The following is a 15,512-nucleotide window of genomic DNA, read 5'->3' as shown; positions in this document are numbered from 1 at the left end:
AGAAACCCAGTCTCGAAAAAACCAAAAAAAAAAAAAAAAAAAAAAAAAAAAAAAAACAATTCCTATTATTTTTTGCATACTTTGTATTCATAACTTTCCATAAGTACCAAAAACGTCCAACTGTAAAATCAGCCAAGAATAAAACTCTGAATGGGTGTACTGCCTCCACAACTCGTCTGTAGACAAATGGGGACATGCATTACATATACAGCTAAAGAAAAGCCTTGAAAATAGCCATAAGTCCACTATTCTCCTTTTAGAAAACTAAATCCCAGAAAGACTTGTCAAACACCTTCTTGTTTGAAGTATTCAGGATATTACATAACAGAAGCAATTGGATCTGTGTCAGTTTTGAATAGGAAATGCTCTCAATTAAAGGTTTATTTTAGGATCTTTTCGGCTGACAGCCTTTGAGATTTGGGAATATCTTCTTTTTGGGGTAACAAGTTGTATAGTCGTAGTTATGAGTATAGGAAAAAAGCAGAGTTACCCGGGCAGTAGACAAAAAGGCTAAGCAACCCTCCCAGAAGATGTGCTGGCACTGTGTGAAAAATACTGTTTCCACACAACATTGCAATATGGATGTAAAAACTTGATTTGGACAAGTCACTCAAAAAGTGTTATTGAATTACATGTAAGGAAAGTAACATATTGGGAGTATCTACTGTTCTTCGTCTGGATTACTCTGCAGGTCTTTATTGAACTTCTTACTCTACTTTAAGTAAATTGTAGCAGGAACTCCTGCAAATTTGGTAGTTGATGTGGTTGCTAAAGGCATGAGTTTTAACTCAGAGAAATGGCCTTCCACCTGGGTCCTTCCAGTGGTGCCTGTCTATTCAGGTTCCATCATTAGCACCTTCTTCCATAGCATGAGCCTGCACCCCTGAAATGTGGAGTCCATCCCAGGAGGCCCCTTGTTGTCCACAGTAGCACTCCATGCACTCCCAAGTGACTTCCTGCTGACATTTCGGGGCTGCTCTAGCCTCTGATTTATTACTGTGGAGACAGCACAACTTTGTATCCTGTTGCTAAAGACTGTCTTTATTTAATTTTAAACCTCCCAAATCAATCTGTTTTGTAATAATTCTGTCTAGCGGATAATCACATCAATAAAGAGCATGTTCACAATAAATTTAAGATTTTAAAATTCTCCCAAGACAGTTTCCAAGTGCCCCTTTTAAATCGTTAGATTCTGCCAGCCTGCTATTTTCCCTTCATAGTGGACTCTGTTAAAATGCTGAAGCTGAAATTGCGCCCTTTATGTTTCCATTTCAAAGTGACTACTTAGACATTTCGATTGAAATAGTTCTCACTCGTGGTTAAAATTAATACAGTAGAATGAAATTATATTATTGGATTCCTTTGTATCCAAATTTAGGTACACTTTATATAATATCATGTCTCTTGAAATGTAATTACATTTAAATAAAAGCCTGATATTATAATTCCTCTACCCTGAACAGAAAAGCTATTATTCTTTTCCCTCAAGTGCACCTTCACCAGTCTCTAGACCTATAGAATTTCAAACTCGGAGTGATGAAGCATGTAAAGAGGACACGCATGGAGAGAGCCTTGCAGTCTCGGGATACATTCATCTAATTCATATTTATTGGGGACTAGACACAGAGCTAGTCAGACACCAATTTACCATCTTTGCTCCCCTACCTTTGTATGACGGGCTAGAAGCGGGGGTCACAGGATTTGAGAACCTGTATTAAAAGTAGTTTTTTAAAAAAAAAAAATCTAAGGACACAGACACCATGCTTAGTTGAACGTGCTGCCAGGAATAGAAGGAAGGTGGGTAGCAGATTAGGAAACACACACAGAGGGGTGAATTTAGCCCTGTGCTAAATGGGTGCTTATAAACAAAGCGAGAGGCCAGCACTGTGTTTAGAGAGATGTTCTGGAATCCTACGGTGTGAGCCCTGGCAGCGTGGAGCCATCTGCACCGCCATTCCAATGCTAGCCACTAATGGAGAGTGGATATCAAGGCCAGGATAGACACATGGAAGCCAGTGGGGATGGGATTAGATAAATAGATTTAATGACCTCAGTGAGAGACAGAAAGGATGCATTTTGAAGTGCTTTGTTGTAAGGAGGTGGTTGTGGCTAAGTGCTCTGCTGTTCACTATTGAGTAGTGGGAATGCTGTAGGTCTGCAGTAACCAGGGGGAAAGAGCCGGGTCTAAGAGTCTGCAAAGGGTGTGTGGACTTCCCTTTGCTTTTTCTCCTAAAAGGACTACAATCCCCAGTCATAAAACACTGTTCGCTAACACTGACTGCATCCTGTATCCTTTAATGTGCAAAATCTTAACATATACCTAAGAACACCTTACTGTTCACCTCATACCTACATCTTGGTGTTCAGGTTGCGCTGATTTGGTCTAATTTTGTCAACAAGAATATTACATTTGAAATTAAAAGTCAAGATGGGTCCCGCTTTTCCAGGTGAGGAAAATACTTTGTGTATTCAGTCAAGGCGCGCTAAGATAGGCATCAGCCCCTCTTGTTGCTCTTGTGTGTCCATGCTCCGCAGTGATGGGGGAAACATGGCCTTCACTGTTGACTGCCTCACCCACCCCCAGGTATCCAGTGGTTTCTGCAGCTGATGCCGAACTGTGTAAGAACATGTGAACTCGATAAAGAGCCAATTATTCCCATTTAATGATAATCAGCTCTCTGGTGTGGTTTCCAGGAATTCATTGCACCATGAAAGCAGGAGTCTTATCTGTAAAGGCTAAATCAACCAGCTACTCATCCACTTCTGTTCCTGCAGTGCTTGTGCCCAGAGGAGAAAGCTGTGCTTCTGGGGTGTACGGTGGGAGGGCTCACTCTACTTCCTCCTGAGTGCACTGCTCCTAGACACTGCTGAAGCCACCTGCTCTGCTCACTCTGGTCCAGGATGGCGACTGGCAGTTGCACTCCTTTGGAAGACCAGGGAAAGAAGTGATAGCTGCAAGCAAGCATCCCTGCACCTTATTTATTTATTTGTTTGCTTATTTATTTATTTATTTATTTATTTATTTATTTATTTATTTATGTCAGTCTACTTATAACTTGTGGGAGATTTTCGGCAGGCAGCCAACCTCGGAGCTACAACCATTGTCCATGTCCGTGTTCTCAAGAATTGTAGTTTAGATCAAACAAGTAACAAATGTGATGCGCAGTCATCCCCTGAGGACAAGAGACGTTAGTGACATTCCGTGTCCTCGGGTCTCTTGGCTCATGTGTGCACTTGCCTTGCTGTGAGGTTTCCTCTGAATCTTCACTAGGGAGAAATGATGGTGGGTTGAAAGCAAAGCTCTCTTAGCAAAGGTCCCCATTCCCATGCAGGAAATCAGGGTCAAGCCGAGAACGTGCACAGCACGTGAGCTAGACTCAGCCATGGACTCTCACTGAGATTTTGGTTCCAATTTTAAATATTTATTTGGCAAAGCACTGCTCAAAGCACGTAGGCAGAGGTTTTGATTGGATTGACGAGAAAAGCAGTTTTGAATTTCATAAAGCACTCCCAGGGGACACTACATTGTCAACAGCAGTAATTACACCAGGTAATTGTGTCATTTACCCCGTTACAGACCACTGAGTGTGATGAGCAGGGGACAGACCAGCTGTCACATCCTGCTAGCTTTCACATGCAGGGATTTGTAAAATCACACCAAGGGCTCACTCTCCACGAGTGGAAGGAAAACAAAACTAAACCAGGATTAAAACCTGTTATAGAGAGATTTGTCTAGAAGACAGAAATGGCCAATTCCTGTAGAGCTGATTCCAGTGTGGGTACCCCTCGACTCTGCTGTTTTCTTTGTCATCAAAAGCTGTTGTGAAATCTGGAAGACTTTAATTAAGATCCAGTTTTGCTGTTCATTAACTGTGACCTTGGATATGTCACTAAGCGCCCTTAATCTCCAGTCTCTTCGTGTGGTCAGCAAAAAACAAATGGTGAGAGATGCAACAAGAAGGTTCTAGTTTGCTTTCTTGAATTCCCTAACCCTCTGCCCTCTACATTCTTAGAGGAGCTGGTTAAATAGCAAAAACAAATTAGGGTTTCTATCTTAATGGAATTTTAATGTAGAAAACAGATGCAAATATACAACCAAATATTTTTATAGGGAATACCTTATCCACAGACATAGCCTATCAGCAGAGCCCTGAGATAAGTGCACAAGTGACCCCTGAAAATATGTGAAAATGTGCAGATTAAATCATCCAAAAAAGACCAGATGGCAAGATGCCCACTTCAAGGAACACAGAAAGCCGGTCTGAGTGGAGGAGGCAGGCAGGCGACGGCTGTACAGAGCGTGTAGGTAATCAAGGCAAAGACTGGATTTCATTGGAAGTGTGAAGACAAGCCAAGGAAGACAGCAGGGAAGGTGACACGAGGTCCTTTTGTTTTGATCATTCTGCCTGCCATATGAAATAAGAGGACAGTGGGTGCATTTGCATATTCATAGTTTGGTATGTATAATCACATTCTAGGGATGTTAGAGGAGACTTGGGAGTACAGTTGAGATTCTCCTAATGCCTTTTGGATTTTTCCCAGTTAAGTTTTGGATTTCTTTTTATCTTAGGTAAGATAAAATTTGTAGTGTAGAATGGACAAGAATCAAGATGAAGGAAAAGAGATTGCTGAATTCATTTGGTTGACAGGATTGACAGTTCTGACAGTTCTGATCCAGCTTGGGGAGGCTTTTGGGATCATGTTATGCAGTTTTGGGTTTTTTTGGGGGGGGTTGGTATTTTAGTTTGTTTTGTTTTTAAATCAAACACACTATAATGAATACTTTACTAATTTTTCTATAGAAGATCTATGGAAACTGAGATAAGGGGAACTGGGTATAAATCCAGTTAGACAAAAGTCTTTGTAGGTCTTCAGTTCAGACCAGGAGCTTCTAAGAACTCAGGTGGAGGTATTCTGAAATCAGGATGATTCTGACATCATGCCAAACAGTCTCATTTTTTTCTTCCATTGGTGAAAGTAGTCACTTAATAAACATGGATGGAGCAGTGACTCTCAGGTAGACACTATGCAGAACACTCAGGAATCAACAGAGCACCTTTGGAAGGTTTGACAAGTATAATGTGTTTAAGACATGGAACTTGGAGTCACCCGTAAATCCACATTTTCTCAGATGTATGGATGTCACTCAAGAATTGGCTGTTAACCACTTGGCATGGCTAACTCAACCTTAACCATTCTTTCTCATCTTCCTTATAATCAAAGAGTTCATAGCCTCTAAGCAAACACTGATAGGTAAATAACAACTATAATCTGGGGTGTTCTGTGCTGTGATAGAGTAAAAGCATTCTGGCCCAGGTTATGTAGGCAGAGGCCCAGTTATGACTGACAGGGCATGATGTCAAAGAGCGTGGGGATTTCAAGGAGGACCTGGCTAATCTAAAAGTAACCAGCATCATGCGTATGATATGGAGCTGAGCGGTGGCATTTTTTTCAGAGAATTCTGTATGCTATCATGGTTTCATCAGATCCAGAGACTTTCAGAATAGATGTTTTACTTTCAGCATCAGCCTTTTTATTTAATTTATGGTTTTTCCTGGGTTTGAGAATGGGGACTGAGCAGCAAGTGTCTAGGCAAGTCCAGGATGCAGGCAATGAGCAAGCCACAGTGAAGCTGGCCACCTGGACCCCAGAAATCTATTCAAGTTGGCAGTTCTTTGACGAAGACAGATCTTTTTCATCTTGCTTTCTTGCCTCCCCTTTCACCCAGCTTTTCCATAAGAAGATAATGAATAAATGAATGGAGTCTATCATTTTGGGGAAGATATGAGAAACATGTCTAAATAGCATCAAACGAGAGCTATAAAGAGCAAAACTCCTCTGGTTGCAATGAAAATATCCACTTCCATTTCAGGAACAGGGCACGCTTATAAGTTTCTTGGGTCTCATTCATGTTATAGGTGAGAAATCAAAAAATGAATCAGAGGTTTCAGGGAACCTCGGAGTTACGAAGCAGATGTGTAAAAGTGAGGAAACAGCGTCCTCCTCATTTGCAGGTACCTCAGGCTATACCTCTTCTGAGATTACAGTCAGATTTCTATTAATATCTAAGCAACCATCTGGCTGTGTTTCCAGAGGCCATAGGCTCAACGAAGAACGACAGGCAGAAGGAGGTATGGAGACCCAGCTTGCTGCTGTGTGGCACACTATTCGGGGAGGACGTAGGAGACGTCAGCAGGGTAGAGCACACTCTTTGGGTGCCTCCATAAAACGTCCAGTGGTTCTTGAGGACAAGAATCCCCTCTGGGAGGAGAAGCGAGGAGACAATCTCTGCACTGGAAGGAAGCTCATTGAGTAAATTCGAGTGGTTCTCAATGAGGTTTACAAGCAAAAGTGTTTCAAATTGCCAAAAGCAAACAAAGAGGCACTTCAGCCATGTTATCTTATCCAAAAAGAAAATACTCCCTGAATCTTAAACAGGTGGCTTTCAAGACAACAGAAAAAGTATCACATTCCTAGATTGATTCTTAAAACCCAACATCAGAACAAAGTACTGGCATAGGCTAGCCATCAACTCTATCTCTAGTGTCTGAAAATTATACATATTTATACACAATGTATGTGTATATGTGTGTGTGCATGTCTGCATATATATTACATATGTCTAATATATGTATATATACATATATTTGTATATAAAACATAATATACATACACATACATATACATGTATAATATATATGTATATACAATATACATGCATATATATACAGGCACATCATGTGTATGTGTACACACTTAACATTGTGTGTATTGTATCTGAGGCAATAGAAGCCACAAACATCATGAAGGCAGGGATTTTCCTTATTCTTCGTGTAACTACTATACCTGTTATTATAACATGAGAAACCCTGACATTAAAACCAATGATATCACAACATCAACATGATTCCAAGTAGCAATAGTGGATATTAAGATATTAGTAGAAAAAGTCAGAAAGATTAAATCCTATAACTCTGTGTGCACAGAAGCATGAAATGAGAGCCTGCCAACAGTGCTTTTCTACTCGTGGCCGTTCGAGTGCATTGACAATAATGCAAGCTGTCCTTTGGGATGGAAAGTGGTATTGTGTTTGGCTCTCGCTATGGCGGAGGCCCAGGAAAACTGTGGTAAGAAAGAGGAGCTCTGCAGTGGGGCTCACACTGAAGTGAAATCCCCAGTAAGGAAAATGAAAGGGTTTTGTTTGTTTGTTTGTTTGGATCAGAGAAGCATCCTTTTAAAATACGAATTCTTCAACTTTTGTAATTGGAAGATTAATAGTCAGAATATGGTTTTTGATGTCGGCCTGGCGTTCTTCTGAGAGTCCAGGTCAGAGCGTCGTCTCAAAAGTTCCCTCTCACGTGGAATCTGGTTCTGACAAACTCTTTGGCGTGGATCAGTGATTGTATCCTCTAACACCACCTCTCCCTACTATAAAGAGAAATATGTATCGTATTTCCAAAGCAGGGCGAGAGGCTGCTGTGCTTCCTGTAAGTTCAGGTGTTGGTGACTTTCCGTTTGGTAGACAGACACCTCAGGAGCTTAGTGAAGACTCTTCGCTTTCGAATGGCAGTAAGTAGGTTAGACTGAGAGGTTCGGGCAAGGTTTCTGAAGAAGACATTGCTGATGTGGGTAGAGATCAGCCATAGAACATGAAGGATGGCTTCTGACAGAGCACAGCATACATGTGAATATCAAAGCATGTGTGAGTACACGCAGCTCAACTCTCATGCCTTTAGCAGAACCTCAGTGAAGGACTTACTAGTAGGCTAATATAATTTATAACTGTTTGTGTGTGTGTGTGTGTGTGCGTGTACATCATATTTAAGTTGGCAGTGCCTTGGTGATTATTAGAAAGACTAGCATGTTGCTAACAGCTGAATTGGAAGAGAGTAGGAGAACGAAATGAAAGGGGGGCGGGCTCAGAGGAGGGAGAGCAAGTGTCACCCGACAGTGGCGTGGAGCTGTGTCCACCTGGAGATGATGCAGACTACTCTGGACTCTTGACTCACCCAGGGAAGAGGTGTTTAGTGCCCAAACCTGAGACCTGCTAAGCAGTGCAAACAAAGATGAGGAGTGGTGACAAGAACGACAAAAGATACTGAGACGAAAGTCACTAGGCCCCTGGCATGGAGCTGTTAGGAAGGGGAAGGGCAGTCCATCGCAGCTCCTAGAAGTCAGAGGGTGTGTTTCCTGATGGCTTGGGTGTTCCCCTGTGGAGATCTCAGTGCTAAATTTGAAGGCAGAGAAGAGAAGCAAGCGTTTGAATAGAGAAGGAAGGGGTGGAGGCTCGCCATTGTTCAGTACCTAGAGGGTTTGCATCAGGAGGCCTCTTGAGTGCTCACCCAGCACACAGCTCTGAGTGAGGATGCATTGCTCAGCTGGCACTCACTGGGGACCAGCCTTATGCCAGTCATTGTGCCCAATGTGCTACATGGAAGTCCAAAGCTTACTGCCCCCTCTACACCCCTGGATTCTCTTCTGAGAGCTGTTGTCGTTGTCTGGCTGGCTGGTTGACCTTTTGAGAAGGTGTTAGTCCCACTCACGAGCACGAATCACTTCAGTCTGACTTTGCACTCGGTGTTCTACTCCTCTAGACTTGAGGTTGCAATCTTCCTGTCTCACTGGGCTGAGCAGCGAGGTGACAAGCATAAGCCACCACTCAGGCCTAAAAATCCGAAACTTATTAGTGAAGTCTTTTTGTTTTGCTTTTAAGACAGGGCCTTGCTCAGTAGCCCACGGTGGCTTTGACTTCACTATCCTCCTGCCTTAGTCTCTGGAGTGTTGGGAATTCGGGTGGGTACCACCACACCCAGCAAGGCTCTTGCATTTATACTTCTACTTCTCAATTCTGTCTCTTAACTTGCCTTAAAAAGAAAACAATATATCCTGGCTTCCAGTTTTGTGTTTTGGGGTGTACATGATTGTGGGATTCCTGTGCGTCTCTGGCTCAACATGCGTTTATATTTGTGCTGCTCTCTCTTTTTCTTTTGTTTCTTTGGGTTTTTTTTGGTTTGGGTTGTTTTTTTGAGACAGGGTTTCTCTGTAAATCCCTTGCTGTCCTGGAACTCATTCTGTAGACCAGGCTGGCCTTGAACCCAGAAATCCGCCTGCCTCTGCCTCCCAAGTGCTGGGATTAAAGGCATGTGCCACCACTGCCCATCTTTTTTAGTTTGTTTTTCTTGTTTTGTTATTGTTTTTGTTTGTTTGTGGGTTTTTTTTTTTTTTCGAGACAGGGTTTCTCTGTATAGTCCTGGCTTGTGCTTCTCTTTATGTGTTTTGCCTTTGACTCTTTTTCATTTGTTTGTTTGGTTTTATCCTGTTTTGGACTTTTTGTTCTATACTATTATTATTACTACTATTATTGTATTTATTATTATTATTCAGATTCTGATTCTGTTTTCTATCAAGAGATGGAAAAGGTGTACATTCAGATAGGAGAGGAGGTGGCCAGATCTCTGAGGAGTTAGGGAAGAGGAAGCCACAATCAGAGTATATAATATGGAAAAAAATCTATTTTTAGCAAATGAAAAATAGAATAAAAAAGTTACAAAAGAGTAAGGAAAAATTAAAAAGAAGAAACCACACAATGTATTCAGAGAAGAGTTACAGATTATTTGGCTGGCAGTTACAAGACATCAGTTGCCCCACAATGTGTGAGACAAGGCTGACTCGTGAAACAGAAGAAACATCCCATTAAACAAGTTTGAATTTCTTTGTGGAGTCACTCAGGGGGAGGAGGACATCTGCGGCTTTGGACTATTGACCAAATAAGGGTTAGTTAAGGAGGTGGGCACACCGGTGAAAATGCAGACAGGAGCACAGCAAGTGTGCCAGAGGAGGCAATTTCAACAAACTCCTGGAACAACATGGGAAGCCACTACAGCTTATTATCATCTATTTATCTTGAGAAAAATCCTAATGTGTAATATATAAACCTACCAAAGTTAGGAGCTAGTGATGAATACAAGTGTATTGTTGTTTTATGTGACATCTACATTAGAAAGAATCCCAGGTCTGCAGAGAAATTTTATTTATTGAGTTATATCATTGGTATGAAATCAGGTTACACTGTATACTAAGAAAGAAAACAAAGAACTTTTAACCCATGAAACATGGCTTTGCCAGCTATCTCTAGAAGATTCTGGATTCTATATATAAAAAATGTGGGTTGAATATGTACATATGTCTATATACAGAATATATATACATATAGTATACCTACTTGTATATCTCAAGAAACATTCTCTATTGAATCATGAAAGGAAATCTAAAGGAAAAGCACTATTGTCTAAATATGTGCAGTGCCCAGGAGGAGCTGAGGTTGGGTGAGTGGGAGAAGTAGTTCACTATAGTAAGAGAGAACAGCAGAGCTTGGTTTGTGGTTCTCAGGCCAAGAGAACCCTGGCTTGGCAGGCAGGAGACATGAAGGTATTTTCCAAAGGGCCTGGCCGTTTAGCATGGTCTCTAAGGATGGCTGGTGTTTTCCAGGGGAATCTGAAAAGAGCACTGTAGCCAGTTCCCAGTTTTGTGTGGAAAGGCATAACTAGACACTAGACATGCTGCCTCTGCCTTCCGGTTGCTCAGGAGCACACACCCTCCTCTCAGGAGCCCTGAGTAAGTGGGGAGAAAGTAAGGCAGGTTGTTTTATTGGGTGATTATTTAAGATTTGTAGAACACTAAGTTCTGGGTGCTAAATGAATCATGCTACGCTTGCCCTCTACCCAGAGAGCATGAGCTAATGCAGAGGAGAAGATGGACAGGGATGGAGATGGTACTTAATCCATCAGCAGCGTCTTTAAAGGATAGACCATTGTACCCATACAGACTCATAGATTAACTGCAATGCTTCCAACTGTTCTGGGAAGAGAACTGACAGCAGGCACAAACTTAAGAGCATAGATTTCTTTTGTTCCAGTCAGAAGAATTCAAAGGAAGGTGGAGTGCCCATGCTGGCCCCTCTGACATTTTATGGATGCCCAAGTGCAAGGAGTCTGTGTAACTATGCACTTTCCCTTCACTACAGACAAAGAGCAAGGATCCATACAGTCATGAGATGCTCTGATATAAGAGAATATTAGGGAGTTAGATTTTAATATTTGAGTAATTTTGCTGGGAACTTACAAATAATATGTCCATTGATGCAACGCTAAAGCACTGGTATTGATAATTTTGTGTTCCTCTAAATGGATTATTGGGAATATTTTCAAAAAGTTTTATTACAGGGATAGAGTTAAAATACTCATAATTGGGCTGCTTTATATTATGAGACATGAGATCATAGTGGAAGGTTAATGCATATTGAAAAAAAGTGAAACATGAGACAGTCCATTAAGAGTTGTCTTAAATCACATAGTGCAGTCTCAACCATACATGTCAAATGCAGAATTGTTGAAGTTACAGCTACGTTAATGCTAAAATGCATTACTCTGGGTATAGAGTTCAAAAATGAAAAGCTCAATCAGTTATGTGAAAGAAACCCAGATAATAAGGAGTCTGGGCCGTAAACTAAACTTTGTGCATCTCCTTAAACATTCTATTTCCTGCCCAATATGATTTTGATATTAGATTATTACCTTATATTTACTATTAACTTCTGTATCTTGGCTGAATCCTGAGCATCTGAAGTTACCCAACACCCTGGGAACCTGGGCAAGCTGCGTGATCACTTGCGCCACAATTGCCTCCTCTGAGGTATTATGATCTGGTCTGTCTCTCTCACAGGGTTGCTAGAGGGACCAAGTGATTGAGGGCTTTGAAAAGGAAGAAGCCGTTCCTGGTTTGAAGGGGACATCATGTTGTCTGTGTATCACCTATGCATTTGCAAACATTAGATATATGCATTAGGAAAGCAAATCTGTCTTATCAAATAGACCCAGGATGGTTTATTTGTGGAGGGAGAGCATTGAAGGTAAGATCTCCCCACCACAGTGTGTAAGAGTCTTTACTCTAGCAAGTGCGGCTGCAGGTGGGAACGGCTGGCATCTAGCTCCCAGAACTTGCCCGGTGCCAATCACATATGATGAGGAACAGTTAGATGGCAGACTTATTTGTACAAAGATAAACTCCCTAAATGTCAATCACAGAGGTTACTTTGGTATCTATTTCAGAGAACATCCTTTCTCTTTTGCCGCTGGCAGGCCTTTGTTTCAATTACTTTTGGACAGAGTAGTTAAAAATGTGAACTATATATGTAACTCTATAGTAGCACAATAATACACCAAAAATTTGAAACCATCCAGGGCTGTCTTTAATGTATAATTTGCCTGCATCTATATTGGGAGGAAGGGCTCTGTAATAACCGAGACACTGATGTGCTTAAAGAATGATAGCTGTGCAAACGTTGCTTGAGGAACCACACTATTCTTCATTTCAGAACATGATGAGTGTCTCACAAACCAGCACAATTGTGATGAAAACGCTTTGTGCTTTAACACTGTTGGAGGACACAACTGTGTCTGCAAGCCTGGCTACACTGGGAACGGAACCACGTGCAAAGGTAAGGAGCTGCTATGGAAACTCCTCTGCATCACACACAGGACCACCTGCCTCTTCCCTCAGCTCCTTAGCATCCCCTCCTCTGCACCTCATGGACAGGGCAGTGCTTGAGTGTTTCAGAGTGTTGGTACATAGCTCATCACCCTCCCCTCAACTCCCGCCTCCCTCCTTGGCCATGTCAGCAGCTAAGTAGCCAAGCACTTCAGCTTGTCCCGTTCTTCTCCTCTGTAAGCTGCTCCATCTTTGAAACTGCCAGCCTCTTCTCCCCGATTTCCTCTCCCTCTAATCTGCGAGTTCTGTTTCTTCTTCTAAAGCACTTTAGCTTCTTTGAATCTTTCTATTCATTAGGTTGACCAGTTTTGTTTTGTTTTGTTTGTTTTGTTTGGGACCCAAACATGAAGATTTCATGACAGTGATTTTTCTGGAAGTGATAGCTACTCACGTGTGACACTGTGTTAATCCACCCTGAAATACCACCCCATCTCCCTAGTTTCTGTCACTGTGGGATTAATATTACCTATGCACACTAGTTTTGTGTGCATTGTAGCTTCTTGTGTTTGCTGGTTTGTCAGTGCCAGTTGACAGTTCCCCTAAATGTCCACCTCCATTTTAGTTGCCATGTGTGGGCATTCCAGCTGTAGTTCATTTCCACTTACTAATTAACTCTCTTTCCTCCAAGCCTTCTGTCAGGTGACCTTATGTCCTTCGTCACATGGGAAATGTGAAACTATGAAGTCCTATATAGGATAGAGTTCACATTCCTTAGTGTCAATTCATATAATGTAGACAATTCGGGCTCCAAAGCTGCTCACCTCTCAAATATATGGTGCCCTCCACCTTGGCCTTTGACAGAGGAGACTTCCTGTGCTCATAAGGCTCTGAGAAGAGAAGGAAGACCAGAGTCAATGCAGTGTGGGTCACAAGTCCTGGTCTGTAGTCCACTGTCTGTTGCATTGGTATTCAAAACGTCATGGAATTTCATGTAGGTTATCATAAAGAAACTCTAGTCATTTCAGAGTCCATAACTCAGAAGCATTTGCCTGGAAAAAAATAATATAACTAAACCCTTAGAAGTTCCTCCAAAACCTGTGGCATGGTGCTGTTGGCCTCGGTGCTTCTTTCTCTTATCTCTGCTTGATACTGATTCCTGTCTGAATTATAAGTAACTCAGGAAATTATAAGCAGATGCCAACAGATTCACACTCTCACATGGATGGAAGAACACATCTAAGAAACTTTAAAATCCCCCTGGAAGTTATGACTGCACATTTTCTGAATTATGACGTCCAACTTCCTTCTGAGGATGGGAAAGGAGTTAGACATGAAAGTATAACTGGGCCCTAAGTCCCTGTGTTCTGTGCTTCCATCAACAGGCTTGTGAATTAGTTAAGGGAAGACTGGAAATGGCCTGGTGGAGACATTGGAGACATTTGTTATTATGTATGATGTTTAAGCTCCAAATGCATCAAAAAAATCTTTGCTGGATCACGGTTCTATTTTGTGTTGCTTTGTTTGTTTGTTGTTCTTTCGCTTCTTTTCTCCCACTCTTTGTGCAGAAGATAGAGACAGACTTGAGGCCTAAAATCAACACAGCCTCCATGACTTTGGTTGACACCAGAGTTAGGAACTTCTGAACCTTACCACCTTCAGAGAGCATAGCCAGCTACTAGGATGAAGCTTGCACCTTTCAGATCTCTAGTTGAACCCTTGAACCAGTGTCTGGCATAAGCTGCTCACCCACAGACCTGGTCAGGAGAGCCAGGAGGCAGAGACCTTCATGGGTCAGTGGGTAAACTGAGCAGGGAAGAGGAGCTCTCAGGAGCTTGGGCTCACCCACCCTGGCTTTGTCTTCCATCTCCCTTGGTTTTCCTCAGTTGCTCCTCTCCTCCTCACCTGTGTCAGAGGCAGCCTACACCAAGAAACCCTGTTCCCAGCAGTCCCCACCTCAGCCCTTTCCTTCCCAGGGGAAAGCTTGCCCTAAATTCAGCATTTAGTTCATCAGGCTTCCCGGGGCTTCTGCCCTGACTTCTCCTTAGCAGACCACTGCTATTCTCCCAGAAGGCCACTGGAGTGAATAGTTCTTCCCTGCAGTTGGCGAGTGTAAGTCAGCAGGCCAGCCCAGAACTTTTAGAAGGATGAGCGACTTCCCTCGTGTTTTAGCACTTCAGCCAGTGTGTAGTCAGCCCCGAGCCTCTGGAGTGCATCGTTTCTATCTCCTCGCCTCATTCGCTAATGATTTGCTTCATCTAGAATGGCTACCACTTTTAAATGCTTATTTTCAAGTGTGATTTTACAAGGGAATATAATACAAACTGCAGCGCATCTCACACAGCATGAGGTTACTGTTTTGATATGATTCAGGCAAGCTATTTCCTTACTATTGAAAAACAGGTACTGTTAACAAACTCAGTATGAGTTTGGAAACATTATGGCATGGGTACAACTACTGTCTCATGATGAAATCCCAATCTCCTTCATCCTTTGCTGTCATGTCTGGAAGGGAGGCATAGAGATTATAGTGCAGCTTTCTTACAACATGGTAAGCACCATGTGTCTGATACCGTTTGTCTGATCTATTCATGTGTCTGGATTATTGTAGCTTTCTGCAAAGATGGCTGTAGAAACGGAGGAGCCTGCATTGCTGCCAATGTGTGTGCCTGCCCGCAAGGCTTCACGGGACCCAGCTGTGAGACAGGTAGGACTGTCATTTCTCCCACAAATGTCTTTTTACCCTGACACATACAGTAACTCAGGAGGAAAATACCACTTCAGGTTTCACGTGGGCTTTCAAACGGTGGCACTGTTAATAAGGAAGTGCTGGGGGGACGGGGCTGGGGAGGAACGCCAGTGACGAATGCTCTCTGACTGATCCCCTGAGGGCACTCTGAGGAGGTCTTGAAGCTCAAGATACATATGGAGCTTTTCCAGAAACATGTGTGGGATTGCCCAGGATCTCAAGACCCAGTAATTCTTATTGCTTATTCAGAGCACATTTTTACTGGAAATGATGGCTATAT

At 42.3% G+C, this 15,512-nt stretch overlaps 1 protein-coding gene across 5 annotated transcripts in view; it reads left to right on the top strand.

The window, feature by feature from the left end:
* Nucleotides 1–15,512, top strand: part of Nell2 (neural EGFL like 2) — a 297,672-nt gene that overhangs the window by 205,849 nt on the left and 76,311 nt on the right. For 4 of the 5 annotated variants that reach the window (XM_029469874.1, XM_029469878.1, XM_029469877.1 and 1 more), the window contains 2 exons: nt 12,374–12,496; nt 15,095–15,190. In XM_029469874.1, coding sequence (XP_029325734.1) covers nt 12,374–12,496; nt 15,095–15,190 — 219 coding nt within the window. The remainder of the gene's footprint in view (nt 1–12,373; nt 12,497–15,094; nt 15,191–15,512) is intronic. The other variant, XM_029469876.1, reaches the window with a different exon arrangement.

Source organism: Mus caroli, chromosome 15, assembly GCF_900094665.2.
Source record: "Mus caroli chromosome 15, CAROLI_EIJ_v1.1, whole genome shotgun sequence".
NCBI classification, from domain to species: Eukaryota; Metazoa; Chordata; class Mammalia; order Rodentia; family Muridae; genus Mus; species Mus caroli.
Note: the sequence above shows the minus strand (reverse complement) of the source record. Positions and strands in the feature narration are given on the sequence as shown.